At 33.2% G+C, this 20,038-nt stretch overlaps 1 protein-coding gene across 4 annotated transcripts in view; it reads right to left on the bottom strand.

The window, feature by feature from the left end:
* KIFAP3 (kinesin associated protein 3) overlaps positions 1–20,038 on the bottom strand; it is a 167,125-nt gene that overhangs the window by 31,381 nt on the left and 115,706 nt on the right. For all 4 annotated transcript variants that reach the window (XM_054547730.1, XM_024242841.2, NM_001135394.1 and 1 more), the window contains 3 exon segments: positions 19,768–19,853; positions 8,293–8,482; positions 1,256–1,355 (listed from right to left, as the gene is read on the bottom strand). In XM_054547730.1, the coding sequence (XP_054403705.1) occupies positions 1,256–1,355; positions 8,293–8,482; positions 19,768–19,853 (376 nt within the window).

The raw sequence follows: 20,038 nt of genomic DNA, 5'->3' as shown, positions 1-20,038 counted from the left end.
TACTTGTTTTAAAATGTTGCTGTGCAAGTTAAAATAAATAAGATGAATATTTGTAAAACAGATTATATACAATGGATAATCGATAATGGTTGAAATTACTATAATTAGTATTAAAATAACATTACAAGTGATCATTAAGAGTTATTGCACATTGGTCACAACTGTATTGTTCATTTAAAAAATACATGAACATATCTTACACATAGAAAATAGCTTATCCTAATGAAAATAGAATTTAAGAAGAAAAAAATTAATAATTTAATGAAAATTAATAGGCTTAAGGGAAAATAACACTGTAACTGTTCACTGGACTAGCTTAATGTGAAATGTCAACGGTCAGCCTTAATCAAAATATTACACCTCTAGGAATGATATGAAGAGAAAAATATTGTTTATACTTTCTGGCGAGATTTTTAAAATCTATTATATTATTATGTAATAAAGCTGGATATATGCTGTGGGGAACTTTATTATAATTGCAAAACAATACTGGCCTGACTTTTTTTTTCTCTTAAATATTTTAATAAAATGCCATCTAGGGAGGAAAAGTCTTCAATTTAATAAAAGCACCAACTTTTTAAAAACAGCTATGTCTTGGGTAATTGTTAAAATACACGTCTTCTGTTCTCATTTTATATTTTAATGGCTTTGGAAAACACTCAGAAACAATCTGCATTCATTAATTAGGCAAAAGTATTGTTTGTGTCAAGAGACAATCTCTATTTTCCAACTTGAAGAGCATATTTTTAGATCTGTGATCCCCTTTCTCTTTTTTTTGAGATGAGTCTCGCTCTGTCGCCCAGGCTGGAGTGCAGTGGTATGATCTCGGCTCACTGTAAGCTCCGCCTCCCGGGTTCACACCATTCTCCTGCCTCAGCCTCTTGAGTAGCTGGGACTACAGGCGCCCGCCACCACACCAGGCTAATTTTTTGTACTTTTAGTAGAGACGGGGTTTCACCATGTTAGCCAGGATGGTCTCGATCTCCTGACCTCGTGATCTGCCTGCCTCGGCTTCCCAAAGTGCTGGGATTACAGGCGTGAGCCACCGCACCCGGCCTTGTGATCTCCATTTTTTAAATACAGAAAATGTGACTTCGTAAGTTAATTTAAAATCAAACAAACATGCCCTTGAAAAGATTGAGGGGTTTTTTTTCCCCTCTTAATGAAAAAGAAGGGAAATGGAGAGTGAAGAGGATTTTAGTTTTCCAAAAGCAACAGATACCACACATTAGATTTTTCCTGGAAAACTGTTTACCTGCCAGGAAATGAATGCTGCCCAACAACATCTCCATTTTGAAGGTGGTAATCATTGAAGAAATCGGGACTTATGGCTCCTTCAGAGGCAATTAATCCATCTAGAAAGAAAAAAAATGGTAACCAGTAAAACACATGTGTAGGAAAAACCAGTCTATCAAGCAATACAATAAGAAAATAACTTGTATATTTAATCTATAAAGAAAAATGTTAGCATGACATGCTGTTCTCTCTGGGAGTATGAACAGACAACTGTATGTACCTTAAGTACTGGTTCACAATAATGCAGCACAACAACTGAACATTCATTGAGAATCTACTATGTATTTGGCATTATATGAGTACAGAGAGGAATTAGTCTCTGCCTTCAAGCAGGCTTATGGTCTCGTATGGAGAAGGAAGAAAAAGATAAGGAAGGGAAGCAAGGTGGGGACAGACAGTAAGGATGGTTCAGGCTAAGGAAATAGAACAAATAAAGGCAAGGAGGTATTAAATAGTTTGGTATTGGTAAAGGGTAATACTTTATTGTATTTCATAGCTTTATTAGTGTAGCATGATTAGGGAATCAGATATACCAAATAAAATAAGTGAATTTCTAAATAAGCAATACTTGACAGTTTAAGTGCCAGACATTAAAACACACGCATAAACTTACATTAGAAATCTTCATATAGTTTACACTCCTTATATTCTTAAAAGGATATACTATACATAAATATTCCTTGATTATTCAATATTCATTATAAATACTAAATATTGTACAGTCCCTAGGGTTGTGAGATATATCTGATTACCTATGCTAAATAGCTCTATACTAGTATGCTTTTTATTTTTCTTTGCTTATAAAGTGCTTCTTTACCTAAATTTAAGTATTTGTTAAGACATTTTCCTGATTATAGAGTTATACTACTTTCTCATTTGTTCCAATCTAAGAATCTAGATAACCTATTTTTGATAGAATTATGAATAAGTTAAGAATAAAAAGAATCTAAGGAAAAAAAGATCTAAGTGATGGCTTCAGAGCTGTTCAATGAATAGAACAAATACGTTAGTATATTGCTTTTGTAATAACTATTTGGATAGCTTTGAGGCCTTTCAAAGTTTCCTTTTCTGAAAGTATGCTGGGTTGTTGAGTAGCCTGCAGATAAACATTAGCTAGGTCATACCCACCACATTGTTTATACATTTGGCACACAGTATAGGCAAATTATTCAATCACCAAATGATTATTTTATACTTAGCACATGCATAATACTGTGCTAGGTCCTGTGGGAAATGTATAAAATTACAATACATAACCTCTGTTTTTAAGAATTTTAGTTTAAGTGAAATATAAGACAGACACTTAAGATGCAATTAAAATGTAATTTATAATAAATGATATACAGAAGGAATGGATATAAGTACCAAATAAGTGTGGAGGCAGTAAAAGCTATAGAGGGGTCAGAAAATTCTACTTTGAGGGGAGGAGGCAGAAGTGTAACAGATTTGAGTCTGGAAAGACAGGTAAGAGTTAAATGACGAAATCTGTTTGAGGAATAAGGGTCTTAAAAATTGAGTGAATGGTAAAACTAAGTAATACAGTTGGCAAACGAATTAAGTGGGGTAATTTGTATTTCCATAAGACTCCCATACTACTCATTTGATACATATATCCATTTGTTACACATCATATATTAATGACATATTATTATTTGTCAAATTGTTAATGGACGCCTTTGGTATTTGTCCTACTACTTTACTAATTTAAAATACTTAAGAGATTGCTTGAGTTTATACTGAAAGTGTCAGTAATATTTAATCCAGTTTTTATGTCCACTAGAAGTTAAAGTTTCTATAAATCAAAAAGACCAGCTAAACACTGAAAAGTTACAAAAAAATGAAATCATGGAAAATGACAAGACACCACAGACTGATAGTAAAGCAATGTAAAAAAATCAATTTTATGTGGATTCTAGCCATATAAAAATTTGTGATTTTATATGGTAAACTTTTAAAAAATGGCTGGGATTTTGTGAAAGTGGCTAAAACTAACGAGGTTAAGAACACAAAAATCAACAAGTTCCTCTGTTAAATTAAAACCAAAGAATTGAGAATCAGAGTTTAAGAAACCTGCCAATTTTAGAGGAACAAAGCTAAGTAAAATGCCAAAATAAAATATATGCCACACGTGGAAAACACACACAAAGATATTTGGCATGCCAATAAAATAAAAGAATTTAACACTAAGAAATTTTCATAAATAAAGCCAAATAAAAAGATACGTGAATTATGTAAAAAAGTTTATAAAATATGACATAGTGAAGTGATCCGGATTAGGTAGAAATTAAGTAAAAATCTGACCAAATTCTCAACATCTTATTTTTGATTCAGAATGCCTATTGTCTTCAAAGGGAACAATGAATAGCAAAAGGACAAATAGAATACAGGGCACTAGAAAATGGGCAATCATCAAATAGTGATCAAATTAAAAATTTTTTACTTTAAAGATTCAGCCAGAAATTTTATCAATCCAGAATACAACTAGTTCAATAATATGTCTACTCTTATGTGAATAAAAAAAGAGTAAATTTATACGTCTGAAGTTGTTTTTTTTTTTTTTTTTTTTTAGACACAGGGTCTTGCTCTGTTGCACAGGCTGGAGTGCAGTGGTACAATCACAGCTCACTGCAGCCTCAAACTCCTGGGTTCAAGTGATCCTCCTGAGTAGCTGGGACTACAGGGATGTGTACCACCACATCTGGCTAATTTTTAAAATTTGTTGTAGAGACGGGGTATTGCCCAGGCTGGTCTTGAACTTCTGGCCTTAAGTGATCCCTCTTGCCTCCGCCTCCCAAAGTGCTGGGAGTATAGGTGTGAGCTACAGTGCCCAACTTCATTTTTAATTTTCCTAGGACACTGTGGTTGATTCAGTAAACTGCAGCTTCTACAGTGCCCTTTATGGCTTGACAAAAGTTAGGCAGCTCTGACATATGAGTAATCTTTCTTTACTAGAATGAGGTATAAAAATTCCGTTAAAGCCTCTCATCTCAAGCACCTCAACTTCTTTGGAAATATCTAATTTTTTCTTAACATGGTTCCACCAAAATTAATTCTTTTAGGGAAATATTTAAAAAGAATCATAGCTTCTTATTTATTCTCCAAATAAATCTAGGAGTGTCTTAAATTCCTACTCTATACTTGTGGTTTCAAAGATACTAACAAGGAACTAAAGTATTTCATGTAACATTTAAATGACCAGAGAACAAACAGGGTACACAGATGATATACACCATAACACTCTAAGCTATAGAGTATTATACACATTTACAGTACTCAATTATATAAAACCTTTTAGACCACAGTTATAAAGCACGCCTTTCTGAGATGCCCCAAGTTAAGATGATAAAGACAGTTATGAACAAAACAGAGCATATACTAGAACAGTGATGAAACCAAAGCAAATTTGTTGTCAACACAGGTAATTTATCAACCTTCTGATTTCTGAAAGCCAGTTTTAAAAAACTGGCTTATAAACATTGTGAATTTAAAAAAATACAAAAACTCAATATCTTCTTATATATTATCTTGTATATCATATATTCTTACTGAAATACAGTTCTTTTTTTTTTTTTTAACTCTTTTTCTTTTTGAGATGGAGTCTCGCTTTGTTGCCCAGGCTGGTGTGCAGTGGCATGATCTTGGCACACTGCAACCTCCGCCTCCGGGTTCAAGCGATTCTCCTGTCTCAGCCTCCCGAATAGCTGGGATTACAGGCGTGTGCTACCACATCTGGCTAATTTTTGTATTTTCAGTAGAGACGGGGTTTCACCATGTTGGCTAGGCTGGTCTCGAACTCCTGACCTCAAGTGATCCACTTGCCTTGGCCACCCAAAGTGCTGGGATTACAAGCATGAGCCACTGTGCCAGGCCAACTTTTTTTCTTAAAGAGACAGGGTCTTGCTATTAATAATTGGCTCAGGTTGGAGTGCAGTGGCTGTTCACAGGCATGATCTCACTACTGATCAGCATGGGAGTTTTGACTTAACCCCTTTTGGATCTGGGCCAGTTCACCCTTCCTTAGGCAATCTGGTGGTCTCCAACTCCCAGGAGGTCACCATACTGATGCTCAACTTAGTGGGGACACCTGATTGGCATAGCTCACTATAATCCAGAGCTCTTAAAACTCAAGTAATCCCCTCACCTCAGCCTTCTGAGTAGCTAGGACTACAGGCACATGCCACTATGCCTGGGTAATTTCTTTTTCTTTTCTTTTTTTGGTAGAGATGAAGTCTCACTACATTGACCAGACTAGTCTTGAACTCCTGGCCTCAAACAACCCTCCTGCCTTGGCCTCTCAAAGTGCTGGCATTAGAGCTGTGAGCCACCATGCCCGACCTCTTTTTATTTCTTAAAGTCAAATGAAAACATAATATTGGGCTCTTTGGTGAACTAGCTAAAGGTGAAATTGTGACTGTATGGGAGAAAATAGATGTCAATAGTGTAGAGTATGAGAAAAAGAAATAACTAAAATGATAAATCTTATTAATAATTTATTTGACTATACTTTACAAGACAGATCACAGAAATACATAGGTAGTATGAAAACTATGTTTTTTACAATATTCCTGAGATAGAACAAACTATTTTAAGCTTCATATTCCAGTAATACATTCACATACTAAGAATAAGATTCACTACAATTAACGAAGAACAATTAAAAAATAAAAAGTCATTTAGATATATGTAGTAGCAATACGGCTTTATAAATGACAAAATATTTCCTCTATGGGTAAAAGTACTAAAGCAAACAGCTTCATTTTCATAATAGCAAAGGATACTAAGTAGTGACTACAATCACAATAATTTTAGACTAAGTAAAAAATACTGTAACTAAAGGAGATGCTAGTTTTGTATTTCACATGATAATACTAAGATTGTTTTTTTAAAAACATGGGAGAATCATATACATTTGACTATTAAATAGTCTGAAAATACAGAGAGTGATGCTAATGACTAGAAAATAGCAGATGCCATTTCATTTTAAAGTAAAAGATAAGACTCAGGGAATTATGAGCCTCTCAGTTTAACCTCTGTGGCTAAAAAGCTGCTAAAGCTGTTCTTATCAGAAACAGCCTAAATTTTCAGGGAGACCCAGAGGCTTAAAAACATGGCTCAAGCATTCAAACAAATCTGCAGTAGTACAAATTTATCTGATGTTTTCTGAAGCTACAATCATACACAATAAAGGAAAGGAGGAGGCTGATATTATCTAGATTTCCATGAGACACATCAAGAAATGCTACAGGGATTCATTTAGTCCACGGACTATCCATGGAAAATGATGTAGGTAAAACAATTACTAAACTAAAAAAAATTGCTTGCTATAAGAAATTTAGTTTTAGACTCACAGCATGTAATTTCTACTGTCAAATGTCTATCATATCATCAGGCTACAGATAAAAAAACCTAAATGTTTCTAAGTTTGGTGTATGAAAATATACATAACTGTTTTCTCACAAAAGCATAACTTATACATTGTAATTATAAAGTATCAGAAAAATATTTAGGATTTTCACTTTAAGAGGTTAATTTAAATTAATTTTGGAAATGTGGTATAACTGTTTAGAAATCTGTTTTGAAATTTTAATTGTATTAAAACAACAATGATGAATACTGAGGTGGTTAATAGCTTTATCTGGTTTTGGAAACTGGTAATTGATTCATTATGAAAGGTAGCTATCAATCTTCAAAGCAAGAAACTTGATTCCAAGAATATTCTGATTTCTATTAAAAAAATTCGCATCATATATATTTTACATCATCTTACTTCATGAACACTGAATATGTAAGGAACAGCTGTTTGCCATTACCGAACTAAGAAATTCTGTTTGGTTGAAATTAATGATCTACTCCATCTGGTTTGAAACACAAAGCAGCATTTCATAACTACTGTAAAGTTCAGTTAGGAAGAAATCTATTTGATTTTCAGAGTAAAGCATAAGTTTTCCATGATTTAAATATCTATACCAAATACAAAAAATAATACATAATATCTATGGAAAATTTGCACAATACGCAATTAAGAAAACACATGAATGAAAATGTGAGTGGTATTATTAATGTGAGTACAGTGATCAGATGTAATAGTAATTTACATAATCATCAATCATTGATCAAATTGTTCAGATAAAATGAGATAATACACAAAATATTTAGAGAACATATACTGAGAACACTAAATGCATAGTAGAAACAACATAGTAGAAAAAAACGTGAGTCACTAATTCATATATAATCACCTTAATGATTTTTATCTTCAACTTGCTAGAGATTTTAATTATTATATAAATCCTTTCCTTCCTCTCCTCAACTAAATGACTTCAATGAAGTAATATTAATGTTGGCAACAGTACACAACAGTGAGAGCTGGAATATGCAAAAACTTACCAATCTTTGTGTCAAACTCATCCTTGGAAAAAGGTAGTAATGCAGAATCAAAAAGGTTATAATACATGTAAGATTTACATAAATATTAAATTTTACCTTAAAAACATTAGCATACTTTAGAAAGAATAAACAATTACTCTAAAGTGCCTAAATCATCCCCAAAGTTACCATATAGAGTTTGGTAGTTTGAAACTAAAGCAAAACCATGACAAAATTAAACTGTTAAGATTAAATACCTTGGAAAACAAATGATGAATAAATTATGCATTTAATAAATGCAGAAGAAAAATGAATATTACATTTTTGAACAGAAGTCAGAAATCTTGAAGTTGTCCATTTAAGTTACACATTCTAGCAATTAATAAACTTCTAAGAACAATTAATTTTCCTGGCTACAGTGTTTTAGGGAGATTCCATCAAAGACTAACTTGGAAAAAAAGTGGTAAGTTAATAGGTTTGCTTATTATATATAGATGTTACATCTAAAATCATTAGCAGACCATTCATAAACTAAAAGAAGTGCTTATTAAGCTTGGGAATGTGCAAGGCTGGCTGACTAAAATCTCTATTCATAGCATATAACCTGTTTATTTTCGCTTTGGTTATCACCTGAGTTGTAGAAAAGGTCAGGTCTTTCGAGAATATCTCCTTCATGAATGTATGGCTCAATTCGATCATCACCATACAAGTACTGCTCACTCTCATCCATCTGACGACTCTCTACCATCTCCAGCCACTGAGAGTTATGCCAGCGAAACTTTTCACTCTGAATTTTCTTAGCCCATTCTTCATCATATTCCTATTGAAAACAAACAGTCAACTGTTATTATATAAGCTAACTCACTTGGCACTCAGACGGCAATATTTTTATCTCTTGAGAATTTTGGGGGGCCTTCATTGGGTCAGAGGAAGCACTAAAAATACCTGTTCAGGATTATTTTATATAATAGCCAACGAAAAGCAATTACGTACATAAAGAAGTCTGTGTTTGTATTATCGATCACTAATGGCAATGGCAAACACTAGAAAAGTTTAAATTTCATAAATTCTTATTTAATATTACATAAATATTGCCAGAATTTAAGCAAGCAGTAAGACTTCAGTTTCCAAAGAGTTCTTGTGACTATAATGAAAGTTGACCTTAGAACAAAATGGATTTCAATTGCACAGGTCCACTTATACACAGATTTTTGCTCCACCTCTGCCACCCCGAGACAGCAAAACCAAGCCCTCCTCTTCTTTCTCCTCCTCAGCCTACTCAATGTGAAGACAATGAGGATGAAGATCTTTATGATGATTCACTTCCACTTGGTGAATAGTAAATATATTTTCTCTTCCTTATGATTTTCTTAAAAATATTCCTTTCTCTAGCTTACTTTATTGTAAGAATACAGTATATAATACATATACAAAATATGTGTTAATCAACTGTTTATGCTATTAGTAAGGCTTCCAGTCAACAGTAGGCTATTAGTTTATGTTTTCGGGGAGTTAAAAGTTATACATGGATTTTCAACTGCGTAGGGGGATTGGTCCCCTAACACCTGTGTTGTTCAAGAGTCAACTGCATTTGTGGCACTAATGACAGGTAGTTAGCATAAAATAACATATTTTGCTGTATCTTTTAGTCTAGATAACACTGGGGGAAGTACTGTTAAAGTATTGTTTTAGCTGCTAAAATGGTTTACTACAGAAAACAAATATCAGAATTGAATTTAATTTTTGTTCCAACCACAAATTAATGATCTTATCTTATTTAGTTGTAATTATTTCTTTAAATGCTTCTTGTTTTGATCATAAACTCCTATGGAGCAAGATTGGGTTATTCACTGACAGGTGTATCTGTAACATTTGTCAGAGTCACTGACAGGTGTATCTGTAACACTTGTCAGAGATAAAGTTCTTGGTGAATGGTTTTGAAGGACAAATAGGCAAATTACTGTAAGCTACAGCAGAACTTCTCCATCTACTACTTGTCCCATAGGTTGCAGCTACTACTGAGTAGTGTATTGCTTTAACAACGGATAGCAGAAATGATAGCATGGATAGAAAATAAAAGGCTTCAGATATTTCATGTCATTGTTAGAGTTCTTGGTTTTAAATTCCTCTGTCATATCTTTAAACACATTTGGTTACAGCTGTCTAAAAAGGAGTTAGAAGGATGCAGGGTAATAGCACTATTGAGGTGATCACAAAAACCAGGAGGTAGACCAAATACATATTTTAGTTAAATGCTAAGCAATTTTTCAACTCAAGCTGAGACTCAAATCAAAATCACTATCACATAATACATTTCTGGGATATAAAAATAAAATCTGAGACTATAATAAATGTAATTATTATTGTAATTTTGTTAAAATTATAACTTGTTCAAGTTTCACATTATCAGCAAATCCCAGCAGTGTCAGTTGTCAGATTGCATGTGCTATAATGTACATTTAAAAAATATATAGATGCTCACTTTCAACTGAAGTTGGGGAAGGTAGAGGATATTTTTTGACTATAGTACTGCTAGTGACAATTTTGCTACCAAATTACTAAACTTGATTTTCTTTTTAATTTTTATTTTAGGTTCAGGGATACATGTGCAGATTTGTTATATAGGTAAACTGTGTGTAATGGGGGTTTGGTGTACAGATTGTCACCCAGGTAATAAGCATAGTACCAAATAGGTAGTTTTTCAGTCCTGACTCTCCTCCCACCCTCCACCCTCAAGCAGGTCCTGATGTCTCTTGTTCCCTTCTTTGTGTTCATGTATACTCAATGTTTAGCACCCATTTACAAGTGAGAGCATGTGGTATTTGGTTTTCTGTTCCTGTGTTAGTTTACTCAGGATAATGGCCTCCAGCTCCATCCATGTTGCTGCAAAGGACATGATCTCGTTCTTTTTTATGGCTGTGTAATAGTCCATGGTGTATATGTATAACATTTTCTTTAGCCAGTCTACTGTTGATGGGCATTTAGGTTGATTACATGTCTTTGCTTATTGTAAGCAGTGCTGCAATTAACATGCACGTACATGTCTCTTTATGGTAGAACAATGTATATTCCTTTGGGTATATACCCAATAATGGTACTTCTTTTCTTTTTCCTTTTTTTTTTTGTTGAGATGGAGTCTTGCTGTTACCCATGCTGGAGCGTGGTGGCACGATCTCAGCTCACTGAAACCTCTGCCTCCTGGGTTAAAGTGGTTCTTGTGCCTCAGCCTCCAGAATAGCTGGGATTACAGGTGCCTGCCACCACCACCCAGCTAATTTTTATATTTTTGGTAGAGATGGGGTTTCACCATGTTGGCCAGGCTGGTCTTGAACTCCTGACCTCAGGTAATCTGCCTGCCTCGGCCTCCCAATGTACTGGGATTACAGGCGTGAGCCACTGTGTCTGGCCGGGACTTCTTTTCTAATAGTTATCTATTAACATTTCTATTAGTCATCAATCTATTTCCTAATATTATTTTTTAAAATTAAGTTGCATAAAATTAAGAGCTATCATAAACATTATGTAAAAATAATAAACATTTTTTATTCAACTGATAGAGTTTTAATAATTAAACAACTGAAGATCTTTACGTCAGTTAAATCTGATATTAAACTATACTTGAAATAGACTATTCAGATATAAATAATAAATCCAAATGCCATACCTCCTTAGTATTATTGATGTGGTCACAGTGACTGAATGTGATGGTAATTTATACAACCACCCAATCACTGATCACACACAAATTATTCTGCCAAAAGGAGATAATACATATAAAGCATTTAGATAACTTATATTGAGAACACTTAATAAACGTTAGCCATTACCTTAATTAATTCAAGTAACGGCTCTCCGACATAAGTACTATAATTATCAACATCTTACAAATGAGAAAATGAGGCCCAGAACACTGAAGTAACTTGATCCAGGGTACATAGCTGGCTGTGGCTACTACAGCACTGTAAGCCTCGGGCCAGCAATGTGGAAGAGGCAGTTAAACAGAGGATAAATGAACATTTGTCAGGGATCCTGCAGAATGGATTCTTTATTGAATGAGAATATAACAAATAACCCCCAGGGACAACTTTCAGTTCTAAGATTTCGTAAGCAAGCAGTGATATGGGAGGAAGTTGTTGACCAAGGAGTGATATTGAAAGAAGTAGCTTCTGGTCTGGTAAGTATATTACCCTATCATATTCTCAATCATGCTCTTACTGAGCTGGCCATACTTGGGTGGGTATTGGGAAAAAAGGGAGTTGAAAAATAATATGCACAGAGATGTTGTTTACAAGCAGTTTTGTGGTTCACTTTGGGCTTCCAAAATTAAATAAAATACCAAGCGATGCCTCATTATGTAATATCGGCATATGATCAGCTTCAAAGTAATTTAGCCTAAATGCTAAATATAACTGTGAACCCCTTTAAGATTCATATAACTTCACAAGAGTACACTTTTTGTTGCCATATGTGTGTCTGTGTATGTGCTCAATTAAAGTTAGCTGCAGAAGGATATTGTCATATTAGAAATGGCCAGATAATTTACAAAGAGTGATCACATAACCATACAGTAGAAAGAAAGGATAAATTTATTATCTCCATTGGGGCAAGACATTTAATACATTAAAAAGCAAAATGATAATGTGGACAAATTGTCCATACTAATTGGCTTTTTTTTCTAAAAAATAAGTTGGTTGCAGGTTACCAAAACTCTCAGAATATGCTTTATAAAATACTAGAAATCCTAGTAAGTCCACATTAAATACAGAACTAATTTGAATGTTATTTTTTTAAAGAATAGTAAGTAGCTTGTTTCACTTGGGAAGAGGCATAAAACTAATTTTTCATTTTGGTAGGAAAATTTAAATCTGATTGAATTATCTGAACGAAGGGGTATTCCTTCAAGGAAAAAGAAAAATCATACGATCTGATGATTTCATTGTAATTTAAATTTCAAGCATATTCATTCCTGGTGTAAGAACAGGAGTTAAAATTCAGTCAAGTGCCCAAAGCATATAAAATATGCAGTCTGCTATTCCAGTGAGAGTAAAACTTGACTCCTGCTAATACCTGTGAAATGTTACAGAGGTAGGTAATATTTAAAATAAAAATATCCTTAAACTACATTTCCACAAAATGTATTTAGCCTAGGAAGTAATGCTTTGCAAAAACAAACAAAAATCCTGCTTACTCCGAGTTATCATTTCACACCCTCTTTTAAGATTATCCTAATTTAACAATAACAAAAATATATCTAATAAATGTAAAAATGTGTAACAAAGAAGTTTCTTCATAAACAATTGCCCTTCTAACTTTAGCCTTCTTATCACCCTACGAGCTCACATCATTATTCTTATTAATAAACTTATACATACAAGGCTCAGTTTAAAGAGATTATCAAATCTATTTGACAGAAGTCCAAACACACAAACCAAAAATATCCATGAGCATCCATGACTAACTTTTGATATTTTCTTGGTAAAACTGATCTTCCAAGGCAGTGAGTCAGCACAGAACCTAGCACCAAATGTAATGACTGCCCTTACACATTCCTTTAAAATTTTCACCTTATCAGTTTTTGATTGAATTATTGTATAGAACCAGTGCATCTCTTGACATTATAAGCCTAAAAAGTATGGTAGCAATGATATAGACTGTACTATCATTTTCTTACTTAAAATAATTGTATTCTAACTTTTAAGCATTTCGTACTATAAAACAATAGGTTTAATTTCTATGACTAACATACTAATTAACATGCATTATTGTTTACAGGATCACAGTAAAAATACCATAATTATTTTCTCAGCTCTAAAAAAGAAGCAAAACAGCTCTTCTCTCAGGAAATACGACACAGCACATTTTATTCTATATCAAACTGTGTATTTAGGATATTGAAAATTATATCTTGCAAAAGATCCAACAATGATTCCAGAATCCTACTATGATGAATCTACTACATTGGCAAGCAGAGTTTTCATAAGAGGTGGCCTTGAAATTAAATATGTGTGTATGGTTCTTTGTTATAGATCATAAACGGAAAATGGCTAAAAAAAAAAAAAAAAACCTTGGCTTAACAGTATGAAAGCCTTAAAAGTTTTTCCGTTTAAAGTCTTAAAGAGTCATAACATAACTTTGAAATAATATTTGGAGTTTCATGATTATAAAGGTAATATTTTCATTGTTGAAAATGGAAAATTACAGGAAAAATACCTATAAAAACTTTAGCAAGATAGAACCACAATACTATATCCCACCAGTTTTCAATGACTATCTTAACTCCAATATTAATGGATAACTGGAAAATATTTTAAAATATGTGTTTAAAAAATTTACAGGCTAAGTATGAAACATTATTAAGATATTGGACTTGTGCCATAAAAGTTTGCTCTAGTTTGTGATAATGTTGCCTCAGGTTTTCAACTGTTTACCAAATAAAGCATCTTAGAATGAAATATGCCATAAGGAACACAATATTCATTAAAATATTTTTACTTCTATTTTTCCTTAGTAGTAAACATTACTTAGAATCAAATGAAAGAGCATTGTTTTGCTGTATAATGCTGACCATTTATGTTTATGTTTCTGAAAAGGTTTACCAGATTTCTTGAAAATGAAATATTTTAGCTTATGGTTGTTGAGATTCTATTTACCAAGTACAGTAAATTAATAGGCTAAGACAATGGTTTTAGACTTCAGGAAAGGTTCAAAAGCACACTTTGGGGACAAATATTAAAACTAAATCAACTGCCACCTACTATACCTGTTTTATTAAAGAAGGGTCATTTGCAGACTAAAAAATGTGAGAAAGAATCTCAAAGAAAGATATACAGTACTTTCCCAAAATAAAACATGTTAAAAACATTATATCCCCCTCCTGGACAAACCTTTCCTTTTTTATTTTTTTTCCCTTTTCCATTTCAGTGACAATTTGCTCTATCATATTCCTATGGACCATCATTCGGGAATCTCTATCTTCTCTATGTGCTCTGGGAATCCTCAATGAATACAGTTTAGTAGCCATGGCAAAGTGAGTTTCTTTGTGTTTCAGCGTCTGCATTTATAGCTATTAATAATGTGGTACTGCATAATATAAAGAACATTGGATTAGGAGTCAGGAGACCTGAGCTCTGGTTCTAGCTCTGCTACTAACTGAAGTACACAACCTTCTAAAGGTATTCTAATCTCTCTTGGTCTCAGATTCTTCATTTGTAAAATTAAACAAAACTAAGACTTACTTAAGCTCTAACATTCTAAATAAAAACCTATGATTTTTACCATGAATTCATAAAGCTGTTGAAATAACTATCCCAAATAACTGAAAAATACTGGTAGGACAGGAGTTTCTTTTAAAAAGTTAACAAGCAATTCTTAAATGAAAACCCAATGTCAAAAAATTTTAATCAACATACATCATTAAAATAAATTTTCTCTAACTCCATCCACCAATCTCTAGTCCCTTCTTATTATTCACTCCCCTATACCCCCAGCCCCATATCAGAAAATAATTATGAGAATTCAAGGATGTCACAGCTGAATCACAGCTAAGGTATGTCATCAAAACCTATCCAAAGCCTTTGTGGAAATACTCTAGGATTATAGTTTTTTCTTCATTTTTGAAATACTTCTTTTCACAAGGAGTACACCCTGGTGTCTTGGCTTTGAGACTTGAGTTTATTGTGTATTTAAAGAAAAACATGCTTTGTTTTTTATTTCCTTCTCTTAGCTCCTGACATTATGATTTTAAGCACTCAGTATCCATAAATTCTAGAGTGTCGTGAAAGACTGATGGTTTGATTTTACATGGAATGTGCCATCCTTTTTGAAGTCCTACATTATTTTGTTTACTAGTTAACCACCGAAACATTATGAAGCCTTAACTAGCCTATTATCAGAGCCTGTTCACTATCAGGAAAACTCTTTGTCACTGGCTTCTGTCACACCTTGTATCTGATTAACACACTATAGGATAACACAGAGCTACATAGATCTGCTTTGTGTTCTAACATAACTGATGGAAAACAGATTTTCCTTTTTCCTTTAATGTGGCAGCCCCCTAATTGAGACTGTAATATGGTTTATTTAATATAATTTTTCATACTAAATTAAAGCAAGTCTGGAGTAATTTAGTTGCTCATTAAAATTACAGTGGTAGCTGCTAACAAGATACTTTTTATATCTTAAAAAATATTTATCCCAATAATATCGATAGACATACACATAATTTAACATACATAATAAAGTTGTTGATTTTTATGCACATACTATCTATTTCTCAATAAGACTGCCCCAAGTGTTGACCGTTAGTCTTGACCACAAAGTAAAAGAAATAACTAAATAAAATTTATTTAAGAAATAATTTTTTTTCTTTCATACTACGTGTGGGTTCTTTTAAGTCCAAATGTTGCCAACTAAAAAAAAATAAAGTAACATGCATAACAGGTAGGACACACACATTTATGTATAAAATTATGTGTGTATATGCTTAAATTCTAACAAGTTGGAAAAATATCCTAAATGTCTGCCTTTTGGTTTATGCAATAAATATAAAAATTAACTATAAAAGAAGGCTAACTAAATTTATCTCATTAAACCCAATTAGACTATATGGGATTAAGAAATAAAAATCAAACTTACACTGAGAAATAAAAGAATTTACCAAGACTGCAAAACAAGCAAGAACCAGTTTTGCTTGGTCTGGAAAGAGAAAATTTTAGGCATTTCTGCCAGCAATTCACTTGAAAATCATTACTCCCACATCCAACTTGCATGCCAATTAAAAGTGACCAGCATTTACCCATGCCCTGCTCTTGAAAGCTTGAGTTCTAATGCTAACCCTAACCCTATAAAACCTTCTCTGTAACTTCTCTTCAAGACGTTGTGAGATACTTCTTAAAGTGCTCTCCCTTACTGACAAGATTATTAATAAGCCCACCTTTTCTCTGACACAGGCTTCCTTGGTTATCTTTGCAAAGACCATAACAACGGGTGACGTAGAAGCTACACTTAAAGCTATATTGGTTTCTTTCATTTTAATAAACCAGCCTTATTAAGTACAATTTTGTCTGCCTGGAATGAAGGTAGCACCTACTTTTCCAAGTTTAGAATATTAGAGCTTGCTATTAATTCCAGATTATTAAAATAAAAACAATCTGCCCATGATCATAATTAAGAGTTATTAAAAAAGGAAGACGTACCATTCAAAATCTCAGTGACACAAACCTATGTCACTACTAAATCATACACTGGCTAGAAAGATGACAGAAATCAGTCTTTCACCAGAGAACCTAGTTATATCCCTTTTCCTATAAACACCCTATAGATACAGTGTGCCATTAGTACAAATAATCTAGTGATAGGCCATGTAGTAGTACTGCTTCTGGAACGCCAGTTCACATGTTTAGAGAATAGTATCTCAGTGTTCTCTGGGGTCTAGATTGTAAATTTTTATATTCAAGGAACTTTGTATTGTTGAGTTTTGTGTTCTCAGTGTCTTTCTTAGTGTTTGGCACATAATAGGTGCTTAATAAACACGTATTAAATGTCTGACAAACCAGAAATATCAGGTGAGGATTTTTGAGGTTCTCAAATACTTCACACAAAGCTGAGGATGTACTGAAGGATACAAATCTAATTGAGTTTTAGAAGCTCTCTACATCGGAGGGGTAGGTGATGTTCTTCCCTTCATGATTCCCATGATTGCCTTCATGGAAGAGAAAAAGGCAATGGTCAACTGACTTATAATTCCCTTGGAAGACCAACTAGCTATAGGCTTCTCTCTCCTTGCCTCCCTGCTCCTCTTTGTACCTACACCATTCCCTGCCTCCCCAAGCTATAAGTAACGTAGTCACATAGGTGACAATGTGCTGATGAGGCCACAGAGACTGTATCATGTAAACAAGTGATGTAATCCTCCTTGGTATCCAGAGTACTGCCACCGCACATCTGTTTCAATTCATCAGTTGAGGGCTTGGGCCCAACTACATTAAACAAATCTTCACTAGTATAGTATCTGCATAATTTGGGGGACAAGTACTTTACTGCAGAAAGTATATTTCCCCAAGGCTTTCAAGGCATCTAATTTTTCTTAGTATTATTCTGCACTGTCTGTCTTCAGTGGCAGATAAGTTTGTTTTCTTACAGGTAAATTGCTTTAAGCTACAAATATTCCCATTCTGTCTATATATTTTTTGAATTTTTTATTATTATAGAATACAGTCATGCTGAGAATACTAGGAAATCATTATCTAGAGGTAGAAAGAATTTTAAGAGATCATCCACTCCTCTGCTAAGCAGGTTTCTAATAATTTAAGAAGTTTGTTATTTAGCCATTACTAATGCTAACTGAACAAAAACTTCACATTCTCCCTTGATGGACTTTTTAGTGAACACCATTTCAATGCAGCAATGGAAGCAGAAGCCAGAATTTTCATACGTTTAAAGTGCGGAAATGAAGGAAGTAAAATATAGACAACTGTTTGGAAACTTTGGATCTAGAAAGAAGATGAGCTAAGACAGTATCTAGAAGAGAAAAGACACAGGGTTGGGGGTGACTCCAGTTTCAAGATGAGAGACTTAAGCTCAGAGTTTAGAAATTATTTGAAATAAAATTTTTATTTTATAATAAATACATTTGTATTTTATACAAAATATTTTTAGATGAAGGCTGAGTTGGCCTTTGGGAACTATCAACTTACATTCTAAACCACATACACTTAATATGTAAATCTAAACATTATTATCTTCTAGCTACCTTTCCTAGACAGAAGGTAGATAAAAAGTATGCTAAATGTAATGCATAACAGACTGACAACTCCCTCCTTTCCTCGTTGCTTCAAGTAAGATAATCACATATAGAACTATAAGAAGTTTCTGTTCTTATACTATATACTTTATATACAACAATGGCACTGTGATCTATTAGAAAACGGTACATGAGCCATGAAATTATTCTTTAGGCACATTAAATATTCTATATTCATAAGCCCTGTGATCAGTGACCTATGTGTGAAATGTCTTCGTAGAATGAGGATTTAATATGTACAGTTTCTCTATTCTGACTTAGAAATCAAAGCTAAAATGTCAACGTATCCATTTAGTTCTACACCAGTAATGAGATACTTAGTCAAATCCAAAAAACAGATGATATCAAATTAAGATGAATTTCTGAAATAAAATGTGAGAAAGTGACAATGAAGTTCCTAACGGTGATTGTCTAGTTTCCTGATTACATCACTAGCAGAAAATCCAACTTAGTGGATTTCCAACTGAGTTATTGATTTTTTTTTTAAAAAAAGTTATTCTGATCTGTTTAAAAAGCTAAAGTTAAACTTCTAAAACTACTGAGTAGGCTACATTCAATAAACTTTCTAAAGGTGAGCCAAATCCAGTTCAAAAAAGAAAGCAACCTGGTTGTGCGTAGCAGTATATGCCATATATAAAAAAATACTCAAAATAATCGAGTATCTGGTACAGCCCTGGTGCAAGGCCCAAATCCAGGCAGGAGACTGTGGTAGGCAGCAAAATGGCTGGCAATAAGTCTGCATGGTTCACAGTTTCTAACTCAACACTTAGATCATCTCTTTGATCATATCCCTCTAGTCATGTATCCTTTAAAAACCTCCAAAACTATGAATAACATTAAGATTTTTGTATTTCCTATCATTTCAAAGCAACTTAAAGGACAACTGTATGTATAAAATAAAACTATCAATTAAGTGAAAAAAATAGCTGATACAAGATTTGATTTATTAAAAAAATTTAACGGCCAAACCACAAAATTGATAATGTTTTGACAGAAACTGTCTTCCAACTCCCCACTCCTATACAATAATTTATCTGAAAAACAAGTGACTCTGCGATGACATGTAGATCAGAACTCTGAATACCTATAAAACATCTTTAAGTAAGGAGCCAATGACTTAAAAATTGAAAGCTAAAGAACTTACTAATGTTTAAAAAGTAAATTTAGTATCATTGTATATCCTGAATCTTACCAAAATACAAAGTTGGGTTTACACTGAATGCATTGTTTAAAATAGGTTTACAATGTCTTTTTACCCCAAGATGAAGTCAATTATACTTTGTGTAGAAAAAATAATTACTTACCGCTATAATATCTAATGTATTATCACAGACCTTTCGGATTTCATTATTCTTATCATGCATCAGGTCTATGAGATATGCTGGAGCCTCTGAATAAAAATGGTTAAAGATACAAACTACATTTGATATTGCGGCTAGTCAATGATACTAGAAAAATCTCATATTTTTCTAAATCTAAATTCTAAATGGAAATATAGCCCAAATTTTAAAATAAAATCATTAATACAAGATGACCAAAAACACTTAATATTTCATTTGTTTAGAAAAACAGGGA

This window comes from Pongo abelii, chromosome 1 (genome assembly GCF_028885655.2).
Source record: "Pongo abelii isolate AG06213 chromosome 1, NHGRI_mPonAbe1-v2.0_pri, whole genome shotgun sequence".
In the NCBI taxonomy this organism is placed as follows: Eukaryota; Metazoa; Chordata; class Mammalia; order Primates; family Hominidae; genus Pongo; species Pongo abelii.
This window is presented reverse-complemented; position numbering and strand designations above follow the sequence as displayed.